The following is a 26,608-nucleotide window of genomic DNA, read 5'->3' on the forward strand; positions in this document are numbered from 1 at the left end:
TTTAACAAAAACGCACAGTAGCTTAAAAGCCGAAGTGTTACACTATGTATGAATTGTTTCATGTTTAAAGTATTCCAAGCCTGTCTTCTACTTAATGCTCCTCTAGGTTTCACGCAGATGCTATGCAACAAAGCACTTTGTATTTATTATTCATTGGATTTCTGGGGAAATTGTCTCAGATCTGCTTAGCATTCCGTAATGTACCAAGACTATGTTTGATGCTTTTTGTACACCAGCGGCCCTAACTTTGTCGTGAATATCACTCTACAGTTCAGTTCCCATAAACTTAAATAACCAATGACTGTAACATTTATTCTAGTCTTTCAGATTCACCAACTAAAGATTTCTGTCGCATTTCTGTACCACATTTCCAAATAATTCAAATAAATTAAAATATATCACTTCTTTCAGAATGAACTATGAATAGCAGATAGTTTATATATCTATATATATACATAATACTATGTATTGTTAGTATTGTTTTTGGTGATGTTCACCTGTACTGCATGTCTACTTTAGATAATGGTCATAAGCTTGACTTTAACATTTGCCTTGAATCAGCTGGGAAGGGGGCCTGTGGCAAACCAAAGGTTTTAACTCCTAGGTCTCATCTGTATCCTCTGGCCAGTTTCGAGTGAGAAAGTAGCAGAAAGCAGCAACGGGCTGGCAGGCAGAAGTGTAATTTTGGCTTCATCCTGCAAATTGACACTGCAAAGGACCAAGCACAGAACAAGGTGCATGCATGGACAGAGAGAGGGGATCATGAATGTTGCAGATGGGGAAGAGCGAGGAAAAGTGCAACACCAAACTAAAGAATGAGCTAGAAAAGAGAACTAGCAAAAAAAAACTGTAAGGTTACAACACTGACATACAAGTTTGTTAATGGATTATTCATATACAACTTCAATTTGCATGCATCTTCACTATTTGCATGATTGTGTTCATAACTATTTATTTGTATTCTAGTTGACTAAAATATGCTGATTAATGTTAAGAGAAACCATAAGGAAGTATAAAAATGAAGCTGTTATACTAAATCAGAGATTGCAGATAATGGTCAACTCCTTCTGAGATTCAGAATAAAGAGGAACTCTGCAGCTTTGCGGCCTTTTGGCTAAGATGTAAGGTCAGGTGTAATTGCTGTTCTTGTCAGCTTGGATTTATTGGGCAGGATTTTGTTTGGGAGACTTATATTCTCCCACCGGAGATGAATCGCCTCTGATTTGCACTCGTGCTGGGAGCGGGAATGCAGAGTCGATTCAGTATTCCTTTCACTATCGCGCCCAACATTTCGAGTCCGTATGACTCTTCTTCAGAGCTCTAAAGTTCTTGAAACCTTAACTCTCTTTCCCATGCTAGGTCTGGTGCAGGATGAAGCCAAAATTATACTTCTGCCTGCCAGCCCGTTGCTGCTTTCTGCCACTTTCTCACTCGAAATTGGCCAGAGGATACAGATGAGACCCAGGAGTTAAAACCTTTGGTTTGCCACAGGCCCCCTTCCCAGCTGATTCCCAGCAAATGTTAAAGTCAAGCTTATGACCATGATCGAAAATGGACATATAGTACAGGTGAACATTACCAAGCACAACTCTGTGCAAGGTGGTACTCTGGCACTTCCGCTGGCAACCAGGCTCCATGGCACTTCCAGCCTGGCACCTTGGCACTGCCCCATATCAGAGACCCCATATAAGAGACCCCCTTATCAGAGACTCCCCCCCCCCTCCCCCATCTGCCTGGAAGCTAAAGAACAGTCCAAACAGAAACAGTGAAAAATCACTTCTTTTTCACCCACCAGCCCCTTACACCTGCTGCCTCAGACAAGGGCTTTTCACAGTAACTTCACTGCAGTGTTAATGTAAGGCTACTTGTGACAATAAAGATTATTATTATTTTTATTATTAAGTGTTGCAAGCAGCAGCTGTTACTTCAAAGAAAACCAAAATACATCACAAGGCTTTAAACCTGCTCAGGTTCTTTGATCTGTGAAGCTTCTATTCATTTTCAAAATTAAATAGCTTTTTTTTTTAAATTTAGAGTACCCAATTCATTTTTTTCTAATTAAGGGGCAATTTAGCATGGCCAATTCACCTACCCTGCACATCTTTTGGGTTGTGGGGGTGTAACCCTCGCAGACATGGGGAGAATGTGCAAACTCCACACGGTGACCCAGAGCCGGGATCGAACCTGGGACCTCAGCGCCGTGAGGCAGCAGGGCTAACCCACTGCGCCACCGTACTGCCCTAAAGAGAAATAGCTTTTAGTGGGTTGTAATTTACAGGGTATTAGCTTCCAGACAACCTGGTGTCTAGATTGTTTATTTTCATTTCACTTCCCATCTGAATGTAACTCAAGTATCCTGCGGTGAAGCTAACCACAATGTTTATAAACACCTAGCTATGATTGACAGGTCCTCACGACAAAAAGCCCCTACTTGTTAGAGGAGGGGGGCAGGATTTACATTGTGTGGGGAACGGCGCCAGCCGGCAGACCTCAGTATTGGGCTGTCTGCTCAAAATGGCATCCTGATAGCGGGATTCCGATCGGAATGCTGCAAGCTCCACGCCATGCATACATTTGCATGGCAAAGGAGAGGGAATCACTCCTGGGTGCCACTTCTCGCACCATAGCAGACCAGGAGCAATTCTACTCTGGCGGGAGAACTTAGTCTCCCAAACAGAGAATCCTGCATATTGTGAGTATGAAAGGTGATGGATTTTAGCCCCTTAGAAAACTGTGGCCTTCAGAGTAGTGTATGCATCCAGTTTTATCTTTTCCACCTTGATAGTGAGGTAAACAGAGGGAATCAAGCACACGGGATTAAAAGAACAAGATTAAAATCAAATAAAAGTTGTATTTTTATTTGTGCTGACAAGGTGAATGATTTAGGCAATGGAATATTTTCTCAATTCAGCCACCTGGCTGTGAACACTGACATGTGTTGTTGTGAAAGGATTTATATAAATGAAGTTTGTTCATTTCACCCAATTTAACAGCAGAAAGTTGTTCCCGATTAGGTAAATATATAAACTGAAGTTTTCAGTACTCCATCCAATTGGTAGCAATCTCAGAAGAACACATTCAGCTGTACCCTTGTCACATGTTCTAAGACAGTCATCCCGATGGAATCTCTTTACACCAGCTATAATTAAGGCATATTGTAGTCACGATGAATAGGATTGTTTGGAAACCAACTGTACAAATTTTGTTTTAACTCAGTCAAAATAAATAGTTTAGAATTTGTTCTCTTCTTGAAATGGATGCCAGGAGGAAACAAAACATTTTGAAGTGTGTTTGTTATTAGAACAGGACAGATAGATTGTCAAGTAGAAAATACTGAAATTTAACATAATGTAAATGGGCAGGAATTGGAGGAAAAATCTAATTAAAGTGATTATACTTGCTGATTTACTAATGCTTCAAATCATTTTTATTGCTTCAGTAATAAAACTGTACCTAATAGTATTTATTACTCTCTAGCGCTATACTGGAGGGCCCCTCCAGAGCGGTTCAGGCACCTCAACCACATCTTCAGGACGCCGATGCACCGCTCGGTCACGGCCCTGGTCACGGCTACAATGGGCGTCATTGTAGCAGGTCTCCGAGTTGGTCTGTGGATTCCAGATAGTCGTCATCAGCCATAACCGCAGCGGATAACCCCTGTTGCCCAAGAGCCAACCCCTCACCCAGGGGAGTGCCTCGAAGGTGTCGGGAACCGTCGAGTGTGCCAGGATGAAGGTGTCATGCACACTGCCTGGGTATTGGGCACAGATGTGCATCTTGTGGTCTCACACTAGCAGCACTTTCATGGAGTGGAAACCTTTTAGGTTTGTGAACACCACCCCCTCATGCACTGGCACTCGTAGGGGACATACGACCGCTGATCACCCCCTAAACCTGGGACATTCCAGCGATGGCAGCGAATCCTGCTGCCCTGGCATCCTGGTGGACTTGGCCTACATTGAACCTGATATATTGTGCCAACCTGGCATATAGGGCCTCCATGACAGCGCGGATGCACAATTGCACTGAGGTCTGCGAGATCCCTGACAGGTCCCCACTCGACACCCGGAAAGACCCTGTGGAGAAAAGGTTCAGGGTGACCCTCACCTTGACAGCCATCGTGAGCAGATGTCCACCCCCATACCCCCGCGGTTCCAGATGGGTCCTAATCCGGAGTCTTCAATGGCACGCCTGTTCTGGCAGGTCCTCGAATGACAGGTGCTGCCAGTACACGAGGCCTGATGTGGTGCCTCCTTCCTACCTCCTCCTCGGCCTGTTGGGCGGCTAGTTCTCCATCTTCACCTGCTGCCGGGTCCTCCCCGAGTAGCTCCTGTTTGTATAGCCTAGGGCTGCGGTGGCTAGGAAGGCGACAACAATTCCTGGTTTGATTCTGAAATCCATTGTCTGCAGGGGGTGAAAGGCAGACATGTTGGCATGGTGTGGGGCAGCACGGTGGCGCAGTGGGTAGTACTCCTGCCTCACGGCGTCGAGGTCCCAGGTTCGATCCCGGCTCTGGGTCACTGTCCGTGTGGAGTTTGCACATTCTCCCCGTGTTTGCGTGGGTTTCGCCCCACAACCCAAAGATGTGCAGGGTAGGTGAATTGGCCACAATATATTGCCCCATAATTGGAAAAAAAATAACTGGTTACTCTAAATTTTTTTTTTTAAATGTTGGCACGGTGTGTACCCGTGTGCCCAAAAGCTCGAACGGGTGACACCAGCCTGCACTGTAGCTGCTGCCCCCGCATGTCCCCCTGAGTCTCCCAGACCATCGGAGGCGCCTGGGTGGTCAGGGACAGGGCAGGGTGGTCCCCTGGCTCTCCCCCTTGAATGCGGGCACCATGGCACTGCCAGGCTGGCACTGCCAAGGTCCCCAGGTGGCACCAAAGCCAACAGGTGCACTGCCAGGGTTACCAGGTGCCAGAAAATATAGGATAAAAGCATAATTACTGCGGATGCAGGAATCTGAAACAAAAGAGAAAATGCTGGAAAATCTCTTTGTTTTGACAAAGAATCATTGGACTCGAAACGTTAGCTCTTTTCGCTCCCTACAGATGCTGCCAGACCTGCTGAGATTTTCCAGCATTTTCTCTTTCATTGCCAGGTGCCAAGGTGGCAATGCCAAGGGCCTGAGGGGGTCCATGCGCATGAAAGGAGGGTGGAGGCGGTTATGAAGGGGGGGGCGGGTGCAGGGTAGGTATGAAGGTGCCTCTGGAAGAGGTTTGGGGGGTGAAGGGTGGGGGTCCTGGAAGGGGGAAGGCCCAAAAGGGGTGTGGGAAGGCCCAAAAAGGGGGGAACTCAGTGACTCACAGTGGGGTGTCATCACAAGGGTAGTGTCCCTGTGTATTGGGGGTGATATTGCCTGTAGGTGGGTTCACTTAGAGATCAGGGCACCCTTTCAAAATGGTGACCCGATTTCAGAGGAACTGGTCTGTCCAGCGAGTTCAGCTCCCTGGTGATGGAAATAATTCTAAGTGTGGGCTAGCTTGATGAGAAACTTCCAAGGGCCAAAAACGTGACTGAGTGTAGTTAGATAGTGGTGGGGAACTCACCGACAGAGCTGGGGTGAAACTAAATCCCGCCACAAATGGCATTTAGAAACCTTTCCGTTACAACGCGCCCTTTCGCTCTACTTAGGTATCAATTGCTGAGTCAGAAATTCTTTCCAGCTGTCTTGGAAAGGATGATAAACTATTCACTGTTAACATAAAGCTAGCAGAAAGTTGTTTTTCCTTTGAGGCACTGCATGAAACGATGAGAATCCAGCAAAATAACCATTTCAGACTAACTGCTTTATCATGCAAACCTCCACAACCTTTGAATAACGCTAACCACTTATTTTCAAGGAGCAGTTGTCCGAATTAAAATGAATGTGCATTTTCTTTGTGTACACCTAAAGCTGATCTGGACAGAAACTACTTCAAATCATCTGTTTCCTGAAAGGGTACAGTCGCACAGCAGTTGTTATTGAAATAGTAATCTAGACATGGACTCATAACCAGAAGGCGAGAGTTCAAATCCCACCATGACAACTGATGAATTTAAATTCAGTTAACTAAATACCTGTGAAACTACTGGTTTGTTTGTAAATAATAATCCAGCTTAATGTCCCTGAGGGAAAGGAATCTGCCATCTTTGTCCAATGTGGGCTACAGGTGACTCCAGACCCAAGGAGACAAATCCTTAACTGCCCTCAAAATGGCCTAGCAAGACACAGCTGTACCAAACAGAAAAGGAATAAAACCGGAGATGGTGGCAGAATGTTGCACACCAAGGAGGGAATGGCCCTGGGAACCCTCAACATTGATTCTGAATCCCAAGAATCTCTCATGCAGCCAAATATGGGTAAGGAAACCTGTTGATTCCCACCCACTGCCCTCGCTCAGCTGATGAATTGGTATTCCTCCATGCTCAACATCACTTGGACGAAGGAGAAAGGACACAGGATGGGGGCCTCCAATGTCCGTCACTAAGGGTCGATCGGTAGCCTACTGACAGTTGACCAAGTGCTGAAGGACATTCCATGATTGAAGAAAAAGGAAAAAAAAGTTAATTGATGCCAATTTGTTCTTTGACACTTTGGGCGCGATTGAACAGCCTCATCACGCTCGACTCGGTAACGTGACGAGGCGGTTAATCCTTGCGAGATCTGTGACTCTCGGAACGCCTCGCGAGATCTAACAAGATCTTGCGAGACATCACGATCTGGATCTCGCCCAGAAATGGCGAGATCCAGATTTACATATTTAAGTGAGCAGTTAGGCTCATTTAAATATGTCAGTGCCTGATTCTCCCGAGGTCTCGAAACAAATGCCTGCGCTGGGAAATCTCGCTACGGCGCCGCAAAAAAGTGGGGGTTCTCCCAGGACATCAGAGACCCCCAGATGGTCAGGCTCTGGGCAATGTGGTACCCTAGCACTCCTCTGCTACCCTGGCACCAGGCTGGCAGTGCCAGGTTGCCTATGCCAGGGATCTGTCGGTGCCCTGCTCTTATGAGGTGGGGTTAGGGGGGGTTCAAGGACGCCCTAACACGTGTGTTGGGGGAGTCCCAAGGCTGCTGTGCGGAGTCAAAAGTGGGTCGAGAGATCGGGGTGGATTTAAAAATGGCGTCTCGATCTCTTCCTCAGCTCGTCAGTGCAGGAAGCGAAATAAGTGTGGCCTTGATGGGCTGTTCCTTGCCAAGGTAAATGAAAAGTCCCGTTTGATGGGCAAAACGCACCCAAAATGGGACTCTTTTCCCCCCCAGTTAAATCGCACCCCATTAAATCGCACCCTCGATCTTGCTGTTGCCTTCATGGGGCAGCATGGTAACATAGTGGTTAGCACAATTGCTTCACAGCTCCAGGGTCCCAGGTTCAACTCCTGGCTTGGGCACTGTCTGTGTGGAGTCTGCCGTTCTCCCTGTGTGTGCGTGAGTTTCCTCTGGTGCTCTGGTTTCGTCCCACAGTCCAAAGATGTGCAGGTTAGGTGGATTGGCCATGCTAAATTGCCCTTAGTGTCCAAAATTGCCCTTAGTGTTGTGTGGGGTTACTGGGTTATGGGGTTAGGGTGGAGGTGTGGGCTTGGGTAGGGTGCTCTTTCCAAGAGCCAGTGCAGATTTGATGGGCTGAATGGCCTCCTTCTGCACTGTAAATTCTATGAATTCTATGATGGGCCATGGGTCTTCATGGTTGTTCCTTAAATTTAACTGAGTCTCTCTTTAACTCTTTCCATTAGTTATTTTAGGTTTAATTGCTTTGATAACCAACAAAAAGCCACAATAAATATTCAACCTTTTTCTACTTCTTTGCAATATAACCATCTTGGCAGCATGTTCTTTAAAAATGCTCTTAAATAGCGTATTGATCTGCTGGAGACCGGCACACATGCTTGAAGCACTGTTCCTCCAAGGCAGGAGGCCAAGTTTGTTACCCAGGGAGTTCTGCTTCTCATTTTATAAATGAGGTATCCCACAGCTCACAGGTGCCTATCACTCTGGGGAAAGGTATATTGTTGTCATATGATACTGGCACTGTGGCTTCCAGCTTTCTCCAAGCTACGCCTGTGATTTTCTGAGACAATGTCTCAATAGACCTAATCACTGGATGTCTTTAAATTCACTGAAAATAGCAATTAATAAGATATTTCTCTATATTTTACAATCCTAGTCGACAGTCACCAAGTTTTTAAGAATCTGTACATGAGTTAACTTAATTGGGTCAGCTCTGCTTAAATTGATGAATATTTGTAAGATAGTCAAGAAAGTAAAATTAATAGCTGCTTGGCTGCCAAAGTCCAACGATGTTACAGCTCAGTGAATTCAAATCCCAGAGATCCAGTTCTCAAGAAGCAATTTAATAAAGCATAGAAATTTTACTTCAGCTACAGCAGAATAATCAGTTTGGATATAAAATATATTGTAGTTTTGATTTAGATTTGCTGACATTGGGTCGATGTGCAGACTATGAACATTCATGGTCTATAATAAACATCAATCTCATAAGAGCTAGCAGGAAAACAGGGAAAAGTCATGAGATGATAGATTGAAAATATGCTGGTCTTGTAAATCCAGCTGGAACTTAGCACAAGGTCCAGGAAATAGTCTGGAACCCAACTACATCAGGTTCCAGCCTTTACTGGATTTCTTTTAGAGGGACCTGTCATGATATTCAAACACACACATCATGATAGACACACCAACAGACAAATCAGAACACACAACACCACAACCAATGACAGAAAGATATAAAAGCACAGACACGACCCCTGGTGGTCAGTAAGAGCTGCAGAGGAGAACCAGGACACATCTATTGCCAAAGACACTCAGGGAGACAGCACGTGCAGAGTATCCAGAACGAACTGTATTATAAGAGTTATAATAAAATAGAGTTGTACCACATACAACTGTGTTGGCTCATCTGTGCACCAGAGCACCCAACACCACATGGTACAGGAGTGGATCGATACCTGCCGGCATACCTCAGTGTACAGACACAACCAGCACCGGCGGTCCAAGATGGACACACCAATTCGCGCCATCGCCAGACGTTGATGCGAGCAACAATTCTCTCTCCAAGGCGACATGCTTCGACGTTTCTCTGCGGAGTCGCCCTTCCGGCACAGCAGAAGGCCGGAACCAGCGTACACGGTCTTGGCCAACTTCCACATCTGGCACAGTCATCGCCTTGCATGATATTAGTGATGGTGCTACTTCGATGGCAACGACCCATCGGCTACAAGATGCCGTCCACCACAAACATAAAAAGAAAACAGACTCCACCTTGTTCCTGGCATGCAGGGCGGATGGATTGGTGCGTAGGCGCAATCAGCGGGCTTTGTGCCGCCTTCCACGCTCGCAACTGCACCGTACGCACACGCCGGATCCTCCACTGGTTCCCAAGGATGACTTCGTGGAGATGCCACGGATCATGCCCCTTCCATCGCCACCAGAACCAAACCACAGCCAGGGCACCACTAACAAAGATGTTGAATGTTATATTTGCAAGAATGAAAAAAACCAAGCACTGCATGAAGTACAACAAATGGTAAAGTAGAGACTTCGGCAACGGCATCACCTCCAACAGTCCAAGGTGAACCAGTGTGACCCCAAATCTCCACAGCTGAACCGGCTTGAGGACCAGCCCATTCTTGAGGCGGTCACCCATTAGACTGGACTTATAACGCTGTTAATACGTTCAAAAAGTCAAACACTTCTGTATTATAACCTGTTGTTGTTTATTGTTCCAGATATCGTCTGACCGGACCAATGTTCAAGTTTTTTTTTCTCTCGCATCCAAGTTTTGTTATGGTACAACCTTGTTAGTGTGACGCACCCGACATCGCCCCATGTAAATAGTTACGTCATAAACACACGCTGTACACAACACAAACGCACACTCTTAGATGCACTCACGACACAATTATATTTATAACCACGTAGGCACTTGTCTTTGTAAAAAGGGGGGATGTCATGATATTCAAACACACACATCATGATAGACACACCAACAGACAAATCAGAACACACAACACCACAACCAATGACAGAAAGATATAAAAGCACAGACACGAGCCCTGGTGGTCAGTAAGAGCTGCAGAGGAGAACCAGGACACATCTATTGCCAAAGACACTCAGGGAGACAGCACGTGCAGAGTATCCAGAACGAACTGTATTATAAGAGTTATAATAAAATAGAGTTGTACCACATACAACTGTGTTGGCTCATCTGTGCACCAGAGCACCCAACACCACAGGACCTGCCTTAAGCAGAAGCTCCATCCACTTCAAATATGGCTCCTTGACTCAGTGAGACCTGCCATACGTTTGGAGGGCCCATATACCCTGTGAAGTGAGGTGCACCAGCCTCTTCACTGCCAGAAACGTTTGGCCTCCAATGCTGTCTCAATATGCTACCTACATAGCCAAGAGTGATGTGCACCAAAGTGGCAGTTATACATAGTTTTACAGATAAGCAAAGGCATTCCACGGAGGCCTTGTAGTGCAGTGAGCAGCGACCCTGCCTCTGAGCCAGAAGCTCCAGCTTCAAGTCCCACCACAGGTGTGTTCATAACACGGTTAACAGGTTGAACATCGACATGCAAAATCCTTCCAACACACAGGCAGTAAGAGTGGAGGGGACGACTCCTGGCCAGCTATGCTTGATGCGAGTGCGGCCCCTCAACCTATTAGGATGACAGGTTGCAACCTGTTCCAAGAAAATAACATAACTCACAATGGAATAGATGGAAGTCTGCCTAGTACACCAGTAAGTGCGAGAAGAAATTCAACAAAGGCATTCTGATTGGGCATCTGCTTGACTCATAGTGAATTTTTGGGCAAAGCTTAATTTTGACATTCTGGATGAGTTGAAGCATGAATATCACTTTTCTTTGGGTCTTCCACAATTGTTGTGTGGGAAATCATACACACTTGCTGGATTTAAAGGAGCAGGATTATGATTTTTGAAATTTGGAAACATAAAGCTTCAATATACATATGTTGGAATGAGTAGGCCACTGAGAGGTACTGAGATTTTTGTACAATACGAATCTCTAAAATAATAATAATCTTTATTAGTGTCACAAGTAGGCCTACATTAACGCTGCAGTTACTGTGAAAATCCCCCAGTCGCTACACTCCGGCGCCTGGTCAGGTGCGCAGAGGGAAATTCAGAATGCCCAATTCACTTAACAAGCACGTCTTTCAGGACTTGTGGGAGGAAACCCACGCAGACACGGAGAGAACGTGCAGACTCTGCATAGACAGTGACCCAAGCCGGGAATCGAACCCAGGTCCCTGGAGCTGTGAAGCAGCAGTGCTAACCACTGTGCGATCATGCAGATAGGTCATATGCTCTCACGGGGAGACGTATGATAGAAACAACAAAGAGGCAATTTGAACATAACATCAATTGAACAGAGGAAACTATGGGGGGGGGTTGATGAAGGTGTTTATAATTATGAAGAGCTGTGACAGAGTAGATAGAACTTACCGATTCCAGCGTTAGTGTGACCTAGAACAGAAGGTCAGAAGATTAAATGTAAGGTATTTAAGACTGATGACTTGCACCTGGTTGACAACGTGCACAAGACAGCCATGATCGACATGGAATTTGATAAGTTGAACATCAACATAGCTTCGCTACAAGAAACCAGGCTTGCTGACAATGGATTACTGAAATAAAAATCTTACACATTCATCTGGCAGAGGAAACAGGTGAGTAATGTGTAGGCTTCACTGTAAGGAACTCACTACACTCGATTCTAGAACCTCTAACAAAAGGTTCAGAACATATTTACTCCAGCTGCCTTTCAACTCAAACAGTCCAGTTACCTCGTGAGTATCCAAGATCCACTCGAGGGCAAAAGACCTTGGGCTGGATTCTCCGGTCGCCGACCCTGAAATCGGGTTCGGCGATCGGCCGGAGAATCCAAGTTTACGACAGAAACGGGGGCGACGCCGTGCCATGTATCAACAGCCTCAGAACATTGCCTGAGGCCCGCTCCCCGATGTTCCGCCCCCGAATGGCCGTGTTCCCAACGGCGTGAGTCTCTTATGGTCTCACCAGTCGGGAACTCGGCGTGGTGGCTGCGGACTCAGTCCAGCGCCGCCACAGTCGGGGGAGGGCCGATCTGCGGGGGGGGGGGGGGGGGGGGGGGGCACACATTATTTGGGGCTGGGGGCATTGTGGGGGGCTGGTCCAGGGCACGCAAGCTGGCCAATTTCACGGGCTGGGTCCGTTTGCGGCCTCCACCATGTAGCATGGCGTGGCCGCTGCAGGCCGCCGCCGTGCACATGCGCGGCCACAGACCCGGCAATTTTGCAGGCCATATCGGCAGCTAGAACCGGGTGCTCTATGCTGCCGGCATGCTGAACAGGGAATCTGTGGCTATTTTGAGCCATTTTATCTGGCGCAAAAAGCCACCGTTTCCACGCCGGCATTGGAACATAGCCCCAGAATCGGAGAATCCAGCCCTAGTTCTATGAATAATTTGTCACTGCTGTCAGCAGAATCACTAAGTTGTAACGTCTTTACCTACTACAGTATTTCAACACATGAGTGGGTGCAGACCAGGAGGCATGACACTCCTGCCTCAGCTATCATGGCCTGGGAAAGATAAATGAGAATGGACAGAGACTACTTGAGCTTTGCTGTTATCTTGAGCTTTATGTAACTAACACTTTCTTTCGGAACAAACCACGCCACAGGGTGTCCTGGAAACATCTAAGGTCAGGGCATTGGCACCAGCTGGATCTAATCCAGATGTGACTCTCAACACGTGCAGCTACCGCAGGGTAAAGATACAAATCTTTTTCATTCAAAGCAAAAGTGCATCCTTGTAATAACACCAGCCACAATACCTATCCAAATAAAAAACTAACAGTTCCCCCATTCCAGCAGCAAAATGGAACATACTTTGTGATAATGCTACAGTCTCAACACATGGGAAGCAAGAGCAGAGAAAGGCTGACTGGTTTGAGGCTAACATCACTGTGATGGAACCTGTTATTTAAGTCATGTGGTCCATTCTCATCAATTACAAGAAAGATCGAAGTGAGAAGATTATGAATGCACTAAGAGTGCTTCACAATGCGTCAGTGATACTGGATACAACTCTGCCAGAATACCCAGAGGTCACACAATGTAGGAAATGTCAGGGGCATGTATGAAGGGATCAAAATTCAACAGGTCTAACAGCAAAGAAACCGGCTCTATTGAAAACAAAGGCAGTGGAAATCATCACTGACTACGTTAGACATTTGGAGGCGAAGGGTGGAGGGAGAACATTGTAACTGAGGAAGCACGGGGCACCATAGAAAATCTGCCTGTCATGACAGCGATAGATATCAACCCACAGTGGAGGAGCTTAGCAAAGCTATTGACTTACATGTCATGGGCTAAGCTCCTGGGTGCTGATACTATAACGCCTGAACCCATCTAACATCGGAACCTGGCACTTCTGGATCATCTGCACCAATTTCTCTGTCTGCTGGAGAAAAGGGGAACTGCCCAGGATATACATAATCAAAGACTGTGACCCTGCACAAGAACAAGGGCGAACACTGACATTGGGTCAATGCTGAGAATCATGGGAAAATTAATTACCCATGTTCCTTTGTCAGACTGCACAACCTGGCTAAATACATCCACCCTGAACTGTATTGTAGTTTCAGAACTGAAAATCTACAATTGACATGATCTTCTCAATCCTACAGCTGCAAGAGAAATGCCATGAATAAATGAGACCCTATACATTGCTCTCATTGATCTCACCAAGACATTCAACCATGTGAGCAGAGGTAATCTATTTAAATTTATGCCTTTAGGTCATCTCAAGATGCTATTTACTTACATACCAGAACTGACAGAAAGCTATACAGCTATGCTCACCTGAGATCCAAGACAAAGGTGCACCAAGTCCTTCGATAATTCCTCTGTGTTGATTACATCACACTAACATTCCATACCGAGGAACACCTTTACCAATAAAATGAACAGACTCTACCACAACTGTAGAGCTTGGTTTAACCACCAGCATCAGGAAGATAAATGTCATTGTCAAGCATGTTGCCATATCACTGTCGATTGGCAATGGCAATGTAACGCTGGAAGTTGTGGATAGTTTTACATAATCACAATCACCAGCAATCTGTCACTTGATGCTGAAATGATCACACACATAGCAAAAGCTGTAGCTGTTACATCCAAGCTTAGTAAGAGAGGTTGGAACAGCAGCAACCTGACTGAGTGCACCAAACTGCGAGTCTACTAAGGCTGTGTCTTCAACACAATCCTCTAGAGTTGTGAGAGCTGGACAACATAGGCCAGACAAGAGAAAACGCTGAACAGTTTCCACCTTCGCTGTCTCTGATGCATCTCTTGGCAAGATAAGGTCACCAACTGAGAGGTCCTGGGGCAAGCTACTACAATCAGCATACACTCATTGCTAAGCCAATGACACCAGCGCTGGTTGAGCCACATTGACTGGTTGGATGACAATCCTACACCCAAAGGCTTTCTATATGGCGATTTGGCCATTGGGGTCATGACCTCCTGGGTGTCCATACCTCTGCTACAAGGATATCTGCAAGTGAGGTCTGCAAATGGCACACACTGACACTGACTTCTGAAGGATGACTGTTTGGAAAGGCATAAGAAGATGCAAACTGAAATGAAAAGCTCAGCTGACCGAGATGAGGACCCAGAGAAAGCAAAGGCCAGTGAAGTGTGCACTTCTCCACCACTGTCTTCCTCTGCAGAAAATGTGGTAGAGACTGCATTGCCAGAGTGGGATTCCCAAGTCACAGCAGGAAACAGAGGTAACTATCACGGCACAAACCAGCATCTTCAAAGACAGAAGGCTACCACATTTTTTAAAAATTGAAGACAGAGTATAGAATGCTTGACAGAGAAGATTGAGAGGCAGTAGAATACACAATCAGAGTTAGTGATTGAAGCAGAAACAAGGTCAACATTTGCACAATATGTTATGATCAGGTAACTGAGCTACAGAACGTTGAATGTTCAGTTTCGAAATCACTGGGGAACATTAACTCTTCCCTAACAGATTCCCCCCTCTTAAAAAAAGATATCTTTGACATAAATTACCAGAACACAAATGTATATATTTTCCATTATACAAAAAATGCAATAAATATTCCTCCTTTAAGAAAAATAATCTCCACCCTCACATTCTTTTCCTTATACAAAACCATTCCTCTCTTTCACAATTTCTAATAACGTCTTCAAGCTTGCCCCTTTTCTTGTTAGATAGTCAGATAATTAGTAAAGATACCCTTTAGAACTATGGACAAATTTAAGGTTATTGTCAGGGGTTCTTTTGCCAGGGCATAGAATAGTGGGGACACAGGACACTCTTGATGGTTGATGATGTGGAGATGCCGGCGTTGGACTGGGGTGAGCACAGTAAGAAGTCTTACAACACCAGGTTAAAGTCCAACAGGTTTGTTTCAAATCCTAGCTTTCGGAACGCTGCTCCTTCCTCAGGTGAATGAAGAGGTCTGGCATCTTTTAATTTATCTATATATATGTTTATGGAACATACCTCTTCATTCACCTGAGGAAGGAGCAGCGCTCCGAAAGCTAGTGACATCAAAACAAACCTGTTGGACTTTAACCTGGTGTTGTAAGACTTCTTATTGATGGTTGATGCCAGAGATGGTTAGTATGCACACTTGTGGTAGGGGAGGTATAAACAAGGCAAATCCATGAAGTACATTTTGGACCAAACTCAAATTTTAACAGAAAATTATTGGTGTTTCAAGTACCAATTACAGAATAGAAAAGAAAACGAGTTGGGTTTCTCACATAGAGTATTATAAAACGACCAAAAAGAAAACTGTACATAGTTCAGAACAACCAGCCTTGAACCCCTCGCTGTCACCATAGCCACCATAGCTATAACTGGGGCTCTTACCCAAAATTGCAAACAGATAACCCCACTCCACCTGGTCAAAAGCCTTCTCCGCATCCAGAGAGACAACAACTTCAGGGACGGTCGAGGCAGTTGGGGAAAGTTTAATGTCAAGAAGATGACGTACATTTGAGGATAATTACCATCCATTAACAAAGCCAGTTTGGTCATCAGATATTACATCAGGGAGATATAGCTCCAAGCGGCATACCAGAATCTTAGCTAACAGCTTTACATCTGCTCTATCCAAAAGTGATAGTCCATGTGTGAGTCAGCATGGTGGACATGAGAGAAGTAGGGATAGTCCCTTGTGACCGGGTGGATGAACCGCCAAGGGTCCACACACCCCACTTGAGTCATAAAGGTGGAAAAAGCCTTGGAAATGCCAGAGAGGGCGAAAGTCTTTGGACTTGAGCGATCCAGTTTTGGATCTATAAAGAAAAACTGGCTGCATGGAACAGCTGCCTGCAGAGTTCTCTTTATGCTTAAGGTTGCAAATTCGGCGAATCTTGGCTTTTGCTTGCCTTTAGCTGGATTTTAAAAAGTTGCTAATGTCCCAGAGAATTTAATTAATTATTGTGGGGGGTAACTTGCGAACTATACAGAAATAAATAATGGAGTTTAACAATAACAGTAACTCAACAGAATAGTACCAGTAATAACTCTGAAAACAGGAGCAGCAGTAAAACAGGCCTTGCTTCCAGGTCACCTTGCAGACTGAAAAAGCCCGCCCATGCTGAGAACCCTCAACTGATGCCAGTAAAACCATAACATAGAAGAAAGGCTCCTAAGAACACTCTATATGCAAAATGACATCCAACAGTTACTTATATATATCCTTGGAGTGAGTTGGGCACTGACTCGGGGATTGGATTTTTGGGGATGGCTTTTTTCAAACTGCACTTCCTGGCTTTGAAATTTTGAAAGATTTCTCAGGACTTTCTGTAGCCAGTAATTTTAAAAGATTTAGCTCACCCTTGTTAGCTCTGCTGACCCTATGCTCTGGAGTGTGAAGCTGGACTTCTAAATGAGATACAATGACATCTTCTGCTGCAGTAAGGGATTTTAAATATCTGCCTTCAGCTTCCAAGCCTTTCTTTGAAGCTTTTTCCTGGAGATCTTTTCTCTGCTCCTCTGCTTCTAGAGTTTTATTTTCAGGTCAGAATAGTTCGATACATTTTGTCTCACTGTTCCAGCATTTTAGTTTCTCTCCGCATTTTCTTTGAGATTTTGGATTTTACCACAAGCTGCTGACATGTTATAGGGCGTTGACTACAGTTTGGTAGGTCAGAAGAAGTCTTTCTAGTCATACATAGTATAATGGTGAGCGCAATTCTCCGGAAAAAATTCTAAGTGTGGTAGTGAGCGGGAATTGCTGTGAGCCTCCCAGCACTCAGCCCAGCGAGGCCGGCAACACTATTCAACTTTAATTGGTCCACTTAATGAAGCCTCACGGGCTTCTCGCCATAAATGAAGGCTCACCAACTGAATTGCCGGGACCGCGCTCGCCAGTCCCCTGCTAAAAAGTCCGAGCAGCAATTAAGCTGCACTTGGTCAGGCAACCCCAGCCAGCTCATAACATTGGCGCCTAAGAGACCGGGCCCAAGATTTGGCGATGCGAACCTGGGACGGCTCCTGGCTTCCTGAGGGGCTGATTTAGCACACTAAGCTAAATCGCTGGCTTTTAAAGCAGACCAAGGCAGGCCAGCAGCACAATTCAATTCCCGTACCAGCCTCCCCGAACAGGTGCCGGAATGTGGCGACCAGGGGCTTTTCACAGTAACTTAATTGAAGCCTACGCGTGACAATAAGCGATTTTCATTTCATTTTCCTAGACCTAGTGGAGGCCAGGAGGGATGACCTGTTCCCCTGAGGTTTCCAGAGGGTGAGCCATAGGGCAGCCAGTGCTACCTGGGACAAGGTGGCGGCAACTGTGAGCTCGGGGAGTGTGACCAGGAGGACTAGCCTCCAGTGCCGAAAAAAGGTCAACGACCTACACCGGGCAGCATGTGTGATTAGACAACAATATCCCCACCCTCCCCAAGGGAGCATCCACCCCCCAACTTCCCATGCGGTGGATGGTGGACACCGCAGAGGTGAGGAACCGCTGGTTTCCACCTGTAGAATCTGTCAAACGTGAGTTGTTGTTGCTTACTGACTGACCCATCCCTCCCACTGACCACATGTCCATTCTATCGTAGGTCCTCCAGCCGACGCACCAACCCATTCCGCGCACCCTCCCATGCTTCTCAGGAGACCACCTCGGAGGAGAATTCCGAGGATGCAACCGTTAGTCACGGCACAGCTGTCACCCCACCCTCCACCAGCGCAGATACACACACCTCGGTGGGACATGTTAGTGGACAGGCTTCTGGGACACAATCTGGTGAGCACCACACTGCTGCACATTAGGTGGAGGCAGGAAGCCTCAGGGGGGACAGCAGTCGGAGGGCTACTGGATCCCAGGACCCAGCTGAATCCCAGCCTGATGCTGAGCCTGTGGGACAGAGGTACCTGGAGCTGATGGAGACGATAGGGAGCAGCCGGGACATTCAGAGAGAGATGTCAGTGACTACAGCAGATCCATAGCCGAGGAGTCCCAGAGGCTATGGGCACAGGAGATAACGCCGGCAATGCGTGGCACTGAGGCCAACACTGTCAGGGTCGCGACCGCAGTGGAAAACCTTGTGCACGACATTGGCACCATTAGTGAAGGTTTCCAAGACGTTGCAAAGTCGGTGACAGCCATGGCTAAGGATCTCGGAAGAATGGTAAACTCGCTGGGGGATGTCACTCAGTACCAGGCTGACCTTGATGAGGTTCTGCGGGACATGTCCTGCTCTCAGATGGAAATATCTGAGTCGTTGCGGAGCTAGTCCCAGTCGCAGGTGGGCGTGCCGAGGCACTGCAGAGCATGTCCCAGTCACTGAGGAGCATCGCCGAGGGCATCAACATGATGGTGCAGACTATGGGGAACTGCCTGGGCTGGCAGAGCCAGATGATGCAGGGGCAGCCGGGGCTCCAACCAGCTGCCCATCCGTCCCAATCTGAACCCCAGGGCCTTATGGGCACCGATCAGGTGGCGGGGATGCTGAGTGCTAACTCGGACCCGATCCCATGGAGTGGTGACGGTGGCCACCAGCTGCCCGAGTTCCACCTCTCTGATGAGGCTGCATCTCAAAATCAGCACATGGGACACGGTAGCACCGCTGTGCATGTGCCGCTGGCGTCCTAGGCCCCAGAGCCTCCAGCGGACTCCCACCAGGGACATCGAAGGTCACGGGACGTGGTAAGCAGCTGGCTGCCCCCACCTCAGATGTGCGTCCTGAGGAGACACCTATACATAGTGGTAGAGCTAGGAGGGCCAAGCACGTTGAGAATCACAAAGTGCACTTGGGGGGGGGGGGGGGGGGGGGGGGGCAGTACCATTGGGAGAGTGGGGAATTGTAAAACACATTAAACACCCGTGTGCACCACCGTTATGATGCCTCTGTCACTTTCTTCCGCAATGCAGGCTGACCTCCGAATCCTTGGCCCATCTCTCCAGGCATCTCCCCCTCCCTGTGGCACCCACCCACCCTCTGGCCGTGGACATGTCCCCGGAGCTGTATCCCATCCCCTGGGTGTGCGGATGATGGCTGCTGTGTGTGTGGTGTTGCCTCCCGCAGTGTTCAGGCCTAGTGTCCAGGCATCAAGGTGTGATTGGGGTGCTATGGCAATGACTCCCACATGCTACATGGCCAGCCCACTTACGGGAATCCACTTGGGATGTGTGACATGCTCACTTACCCAAGAATGCCAATTCCCTATTACCAATAGCCTTCAGCCGCATGGCCAGACGCCTCGGCCATCGGTGAGGATTATGGGTGGCCGTTGGGGCTTGGGGCAGAGACAAGGGTTGCCCCTGGAACAGGGAAACGATCCAGGGGTTGGCATGGTGGTGCCGCAAGTGGTTTCCTCCCGGTTACCCCTGCAGCGCTTCCCCCTCTCCTATGACGTTCTACCTCCAGACGAGGGTCCCCTACCCCCCCCCCACCAAAAGCACCCCTGGGTTCTTTGCCTGTAAGCAACGATGGCTACTCACCTCCTTGGCTCACCACAGAAGCCCTTTCGCCAGGTTCACATTTGTAAAAAGGAGTACCAATTGGCGCCACTTCTGGGGAGGCCGATGAATGAAAAAATGAAAAATGAAAAGTCGCTTATTGTCACGAGTAGGCTTCAATGAAGTTACTGTGAAAAGCCCCTAGTCGCCACATTCCGGCGCCTGTTCGGGGAGGCTGGTACGGGCTGGATGGGAAGCCATTGGAAATGGGGTGGCTCCCGTTATTTGTATGGAAATAGGGCTTAAGTGGTGATAATTGGTTTCTCGCCACGTTACGGTGAGTACCCAATTTTGCCCACGGGAGGGGGCCAGTTGCATCGCAAACTGTTTGGTGCCTGGCGTGTTTCCCATTTTCTGCCTCTCCCGCTATTCACCGGCCTCGTTTCACTTGAGCGAAAGCGTAACAAGGTAGGAGAATCACGCCCTAAGTCTTTGTTAGATTGTGGAACTATTTCGAAATATTGGAACTATTTACAAATATACAGTAAATGATACAAGCCAGGAACTGGGTCCATCCTTGCTGGTACACATGACTCTGTCCAACATACAACTGACCCTGGGTGCAGGTCATGTGCCTCTCGCACATCACTCTATGGGCAGTATTGGACTCAGTCCCACATTAACCTTATATGTGCCAGACCGTTATACTATATGGAGGAATAAAGGGATATAGGAACTAAACTGCGCAAGGAGGTTAAATGCCACCATGGACTTCGAAGCAAAATGGCCTGTTTCTGTTTTGTGATTTGTGTAATTCAATGTCTGAAAATAAAATTCTGGTTGCTCTAAAACAGTGCATTTGAGCATTCTTGAAATAGTTTGTGAACCTGCTTCAGTGGAGGGCATTAATGCGATATTTGTTAGTTGGATTGATGATTTAAAGAAGTGTAGATTAATATATATTTTCTGAAGACATGGAAAACTGTAGACAACTGTTAACAAAGTGGTCACATTTCCAAGCTACCGGATGATCTTCTGTGGAGTGTTTGCCCAATTACTCTGAAGTGCCGTTGGATTTTGCTTTGCTGCCCCTGCATGCTCCTCCTGGCTGCCCACTTTATGTTTTTGTGGGCCTTTCTCCTCCAGGACCCCCATAAAGATGCATCATTGCAGAGCAAAGGTGTCTAGAGTGCAGCATGCAGAAATAATCCATGAAACCTTGCTTGTCCACATTCCGGCGCCTGTTCGGGGAAGCTGGTATGGGAATCGAACCGTTCTGCTGGCCTGCCTTGGTCTGCTTTCAAAGCCAGCGATTTAGCCCAGTGTGCTAAATCAGCCAGGTCCCCCAGGTCAAACAAAAACTTCTCAAAGCTCTGTTTCAACATGCAACGATAGGCTCAATGATAATTCTTGTGAATTCAGCAAATCATTATACCTCTGCTCAGATGGAATCCTGGGCTGTCAAACCCCTGTCAGAAATGACTCCAGAAAAAGCCTCAATTTCTAATGTGCCGCCCTGAGAGTTGCTCTGATAAGTGAAATATTGTTGATATGCTGGATTCTTTTTAAATGAAGGCATTATAATGTATGACTGACAAGCAAGTATTAATTTGCATAAACTAGTCTGGATTGCAGATGAGTTCAACACTGAGAGAATAAAATCATCTAATTTACATGAATAACAGCTTTGTGTAAGGGAGCATGTATATCTACAATCTATAACCCCTGGATATTCAGAAGTTCTGCCATTTTATAGAATTGAATTCTTTCCATACTGCTGTTGGCTCTCTATAGGGAAGATAAATGAAATTGTTCCACATGGGTCACTTGCTTAACACATCTATGGATAACTGAGTAGCTGTTGACAAAGTCCCCAATGGAAGCCTAAACAGCCTAAAGCATCAAAACTAAGGTTAGTTGTGATCTCAGCAGCAGCCAGCAATGCTATTCCTATGACAGGGCTAGAGTTTAGTTCAGACATCACAGAATACTTTAGAAACTGTAGTCGCTACAGACACTATTTCTATAACTAATGGAGGTTTGTGTCCCTCTGTCCAAAGGCCCTGATGAGGAATATATCAGATGGGCGGAAAGCACTTCTGGCGCACCCTCTTTTTCCTTCAAAGCCCAGCTGCAGGGTAATTCCCATAGGGAAAATAATTGCAGCAATATTGGATATGTTGTACAGTAAGAAACTGCAAGAAACTGCAGCACCACAGACATAAGGACTCCAGAAAAACTAAAGTGACAACAGGGAAAAATCAAAACAAAAACCCCCCCAACACAAAATGGTGCAAGATTGGCCTGGCAATCTTCTTCATGGGCTTCTAAAACTCACAATGTATACATCTCAGTCCCTTACATCTCTGGACAAAAGGACTGCCTGGACAGAATGGAACTGTGCTAAACTGATGTAAACCATGGTGCATAACATCATAACTTCATTTTTGGTCTTACCCACAAACACTCAAAGGATCACTACAGATCCAGCCAGTGGATCACTAATCCCACATTGCACCCTAAAATCTTGTGTTATTGATCAGAAAGTTTACCCTCAAAAGGCCTATCAAAGCTGACAACTAAACTGAAGTATTAAACTAATCTTTAGTTACTGTTCTTCTCCTATGGCCAAAAATAGAGGGAAGAAGGTGCCACTTATCATAATCTACTCTAGTTTTCAATAGATCCTTTCACTCACATTTCATGTCAGCAATTCAGAGGCTGGACTTAAAATGCTACTAAACATTTCAGCAAATAAACAAGGACTAAAGTAATCACACACATTAATGGATAAAAGTATCCTCTTTGATAACTTTAGTTTGGGATCAGTACAAATGTATTTTTCTATATTACTCAGAAATAACATAATTTCTAACTGCTATGCTTTCTGTGAAAGAAGTATGTAATCAAAATATTATCAGAGCCCTTGAATCATTACTGAATTGATTAGAAGCATTTTGGTTTATTGTACGTTCTTTATGCACAAGCCAGATATCATACCAGAGACAGATAGAATTTAATTAAATCAAGTGATTGGTTATAGTACTTCTCCTTAACCCTCAGGCTTGAAAGGCTGAATGCAGGTTCACTTTCGGGAATTAATTAGTTATAGTAGCTCATCACCTTGGGAGAGGTGAATTTGATTGCAACTGAAGGAAAGCAAAATATTGTTGTGGACCTCAGGCTCTACACAATCAATATTAATAAGAAATATAATTTTGTTTAAAAATGGCTTAGGAGACAGGATGAAAAGTTAGATCTTCATTCCAAAGTCTGATCATTAATGAACACATTTTTAAAATTGCAAAACCTTGCTTCAGAAGATTAAATGAATTGGTTGGAATCACTGCTAAAGTTGGTTATAGAAAAGGAATTGACTTGAGTCGATGGGCTGAATGGTCTTTCCTCAGTTCATGGGCTGGATTCTCTGTTTCAGCGGCTAAGGTCCGATTCTCCGCTCGATCGTCGATTATAATATCGGCAACGGGCAACGGAGAATCCCGCCTCATGTTTTTATAATTTTAATGATACTGGAAGAAAATTTCTGTACTTTTTGAAGAAAGAAGTTCTATGGGCTGGATTCTCCGCAGCCCACGCCAAAATCGCGTTTGGTGCGGGGGCGGAGAATTCAATTCCACGCCGAAATCAGGCCCGGCGCCAGTCCAGCGGTTCTCCGGGACCCGAGAATCGGCTTGATAAGAAATCTAATTTAACATAATTTTCATTCCTTCAAAGTACGCTGCGCAGCTGGGGCCCCATTGACAGAGGACAGCCCAGCGATCCCCTGCTCCCGAATACCTGGAACGAACCTGCTATTACCAGTCGGGATGCTCACGTGGCGGCTGCGGACTCAGTCCGCGGCCGCCCTGGTGGGGGACGGGGACTATAAGGCCCCCACCCCCGATCGGGCACCGGGGTGGGGGCCTTATAGGCGGCCGGGGTTAATATTCGCGTGGTCAGATCCTCGGGCCCGTGGACGATCGGGGGGGCTCCAGATTCTATGTCTGCTTCTGCGGTCCGAGTCCGCCATGCCGCTCGGCACGGCCACTGGAGGCCGCCGCTGTGCGCATGCGCGGACTCAAAACCAGAAGTGCGGGGCCCGTATACGCAACTAAAGCTGCGTGAATTACTCTGGGACCCTGCTAGCCCCTTGCAGGTCATTGAATCAACTTCACTTTTTCCCAGGAATCTCCAGAGTAAAGCTCCAGCATTTTTAGGCCGGCGTGTGGACACACTCCCATTTTGGGAGAATCCAGCCCTATATCTTTAGTCTGCATTTTAATTTATTACTTTCCTAAGAGGGACCTGAATATTTATCATGTTTACTACATACTTTGCACTTCCAGGATATATGTTTCGACCATTTTGGCATTTTTTATCTGCAATCAATATTTTGCATAAATATACAGATTTGAAAACCGACTGGGTCCACACTTTTAGATTGCAGTGTTTTCACATTGCTTAGTCTACTTTATAGGCACCGCCCGTATGAATGAAACCTGACATTCGGAACATAATACTTGGTATTGATTCCAAACAGATCAATCCGCCCAAGTGATAGGAAGACTTTGTCAATGGATTAAAACAAAAATTGGTAAATTCATCATAAATCAGTGGTCATCGTAGGAGAATGACACTGTAAGCAACATTCCACCTGCATTGTGCAACCACATGGGTTTGATCTAGATTATTCAGAAATTAAATTCGTCTTCCAAAAAGACATGAAAATAACAAAACATCCTTTTGAAGAAATCTCTGAAAGTGTGGAAATACATGTTATAATGAATGCAATTAGCTTGCATCAAAGCATATATTACTTCCCAATTCTTATCAGTTCCTTACTAAAATCTAATGCTCAGAGGTTCTAGGCTCTGAACTGCAATTTTATTCCGAAGTTAATATTGTTACATACGATAATAAAATTAATGGATATATATTCTGGACCTTTAAAAAAATGTTAAAAATACTTTCAGTAAAGAATTAATTAATTTTCAGAATTGAGCTATTGGGTATTTGTAGATTTGAGATTTTCTTTCATGAGGATACAAATCATGCTTAACATATTTATTCGGGTCAATTGCATAAAATAATCTTTATAATTCTTAGTGGTTTAATATGACTGCGAAAAGAAATCATACCTTTGGTATCCACTTTGAAGTCCTCAGGCAGTAAGCCATCTTGCCTGTTGCCTAGGACGAATGCCAGAAACGAAAGGATGAGTGCATCTAGGATTCCAATAATAGCCAGAATGTAGGCCCAGCGAACAGAGCAGGCACCAAGTGTGTACTTGTCTGTTTTTTCACCACACATGCGCTTTACTTCATCTGAATCCCAGCCATCTGGGAAGATCATGCAGCCCAGGATCAAGCAGGCAGCTGAAAAAAGAAATCAAAAAGTGACAAAAGAAAATCCAAAGCCTGCCACAAAGTATGCAACACAAACTTTAGATAGAGATGACCACACAATGAACGCAAATGTCAATCAGGTACAAATTCTTGATTGGTTTACTTTCTTTTAATTTGGTTTACTTATATTGACTATGTTCCACCTTCTTAATTCCACCATGGGATATTTGAATTTTGGATGATTTTTGCCATGCACATCATAAAATTTAGCTTTGCAGCGATAAGACCATCCCAAATCAGTGGTCTCCAGAAGTGGATATAATGTACTGATTTAGTATTAGTGTTTATTTTTCAAAGGTTAGTTTTAATTAATTCCTGGTTCTTTCATAAAATTTAATGTAAACTTGTCAGTGATCAAATTATTCAATTGTGGGGTGAAAAGCTCAACCATTGCCTGATCCCCACCCCCCACCAACTTTCCATGCCTGAGCCTTTGTACTTTGACCTGCCGGTCATATTGGCATTTGTTGCTGATTAGTAGGTCATTTGTCTTATCATAAGAAATAAAATGGAATGTGATGGATGACATTAAGTACACAAGTGAGGGAATAGCTATATCTTTACCAATGTGGATGATGTTTTGCCATTCTTTCATTCAATATCTCGCACTCTTGACAAATAGAAATGTGGTTAAATACAGCTTATAAAGGTAGAGGGCTGAATTCTCCGCAGCCTCGGTCCAAACTCAGGTTCAGCGTGGGGGCGGAGAATCCAATTTCACGCCAAAATCGGGCCCGGCGCCGGTCCAGTGATTCTCCGGGACAGGAGAATCGGCGTTATTGCGGAGTACTCCGCGCGGCTGGGGGGCCCATTGATAGAGGCTAGCCCAGCGATCCTCCGCTCCCGACTGGCCGAGTTCCCGATGGCGTGGAACTAACCTGCTATTGCTGGTCGGGATGCTCGCGTGGTGGCTACAGACTCAGTCTGCAGCCGCCCTGGTGGAGGGTGGGTGGATTAGATGCAGGGGGGCCTTATAGGCGGCCGGGGTTAATATCTGCGCGGTCAAATCCTCGGAGGCGCGGCCGATCGGGGGGGGGGGGGGAGTCTACGTTTTCAATCTGCCTCCGTGGTGCGTATCCGCCATGGCACTCGGTGCGGCCGCTGGAGGCCAACGCCATGCGCATGCGCGGATTCAAAACCGGAAGTGCGGGGGCCCTTATCCGCAGCTAAAGCTGCGTGAATGTCTCTTGGTCCCTGCCTGCCCCCTGCAGGACATTTAATTGGATGCTCTTTTTTGCAAAGTCCA

General features: G+C 46.1%; 1 protein-coding gene across 2 annotated transcripts in view; it reads right to left on the reverse strand.

Moving 5' to 3' along the window:
- The window catches only part of lhfpl3 (LHFPL tetraspan subfamily member 3), a 485,068-nt gene that overhangs the window by 73,887 nt on the left and 384,573 nt on the right, over nt 1-26,608 (reverse strand). Inside the window, exons 2-3 of one of the 2 annotated variants that reach the window (XM_072471307.1) lie at nt 25,096-25,332; nt 11,472-11,492 (exon numbers count right to left, since the gene is read on the reverse strand). In XM_072471307.1, the coding sequence (XP_072327408.1) occupies nt 11,472-11,492; nt 25,096-25,332 (258 nt within the window). The remainder of the gene's footprint in view (nt 1-11,471; nt 11,493-25,095; nt 25,333-26,608) is intronic. The other variant, XM_072471308.1, reaches the window with a different exon arrangement.

This window comes from Scyliorhinus torazame, chromosome 13 (genome assembly GCF_047496885.1).
Source record: "Scyliorhinus torazame isolate Kashiwa2021f chromosome 13, sScyTor2.1, whole genome shotgun sequence".
NCBI classification, from domain to species: Eukaryota; Metazoa; Chordata; class Chondrichthyes; order Carcharhiniformes; family Scyliorhinidae; genus Scyliorhinus; species Scyliorhinus torazame.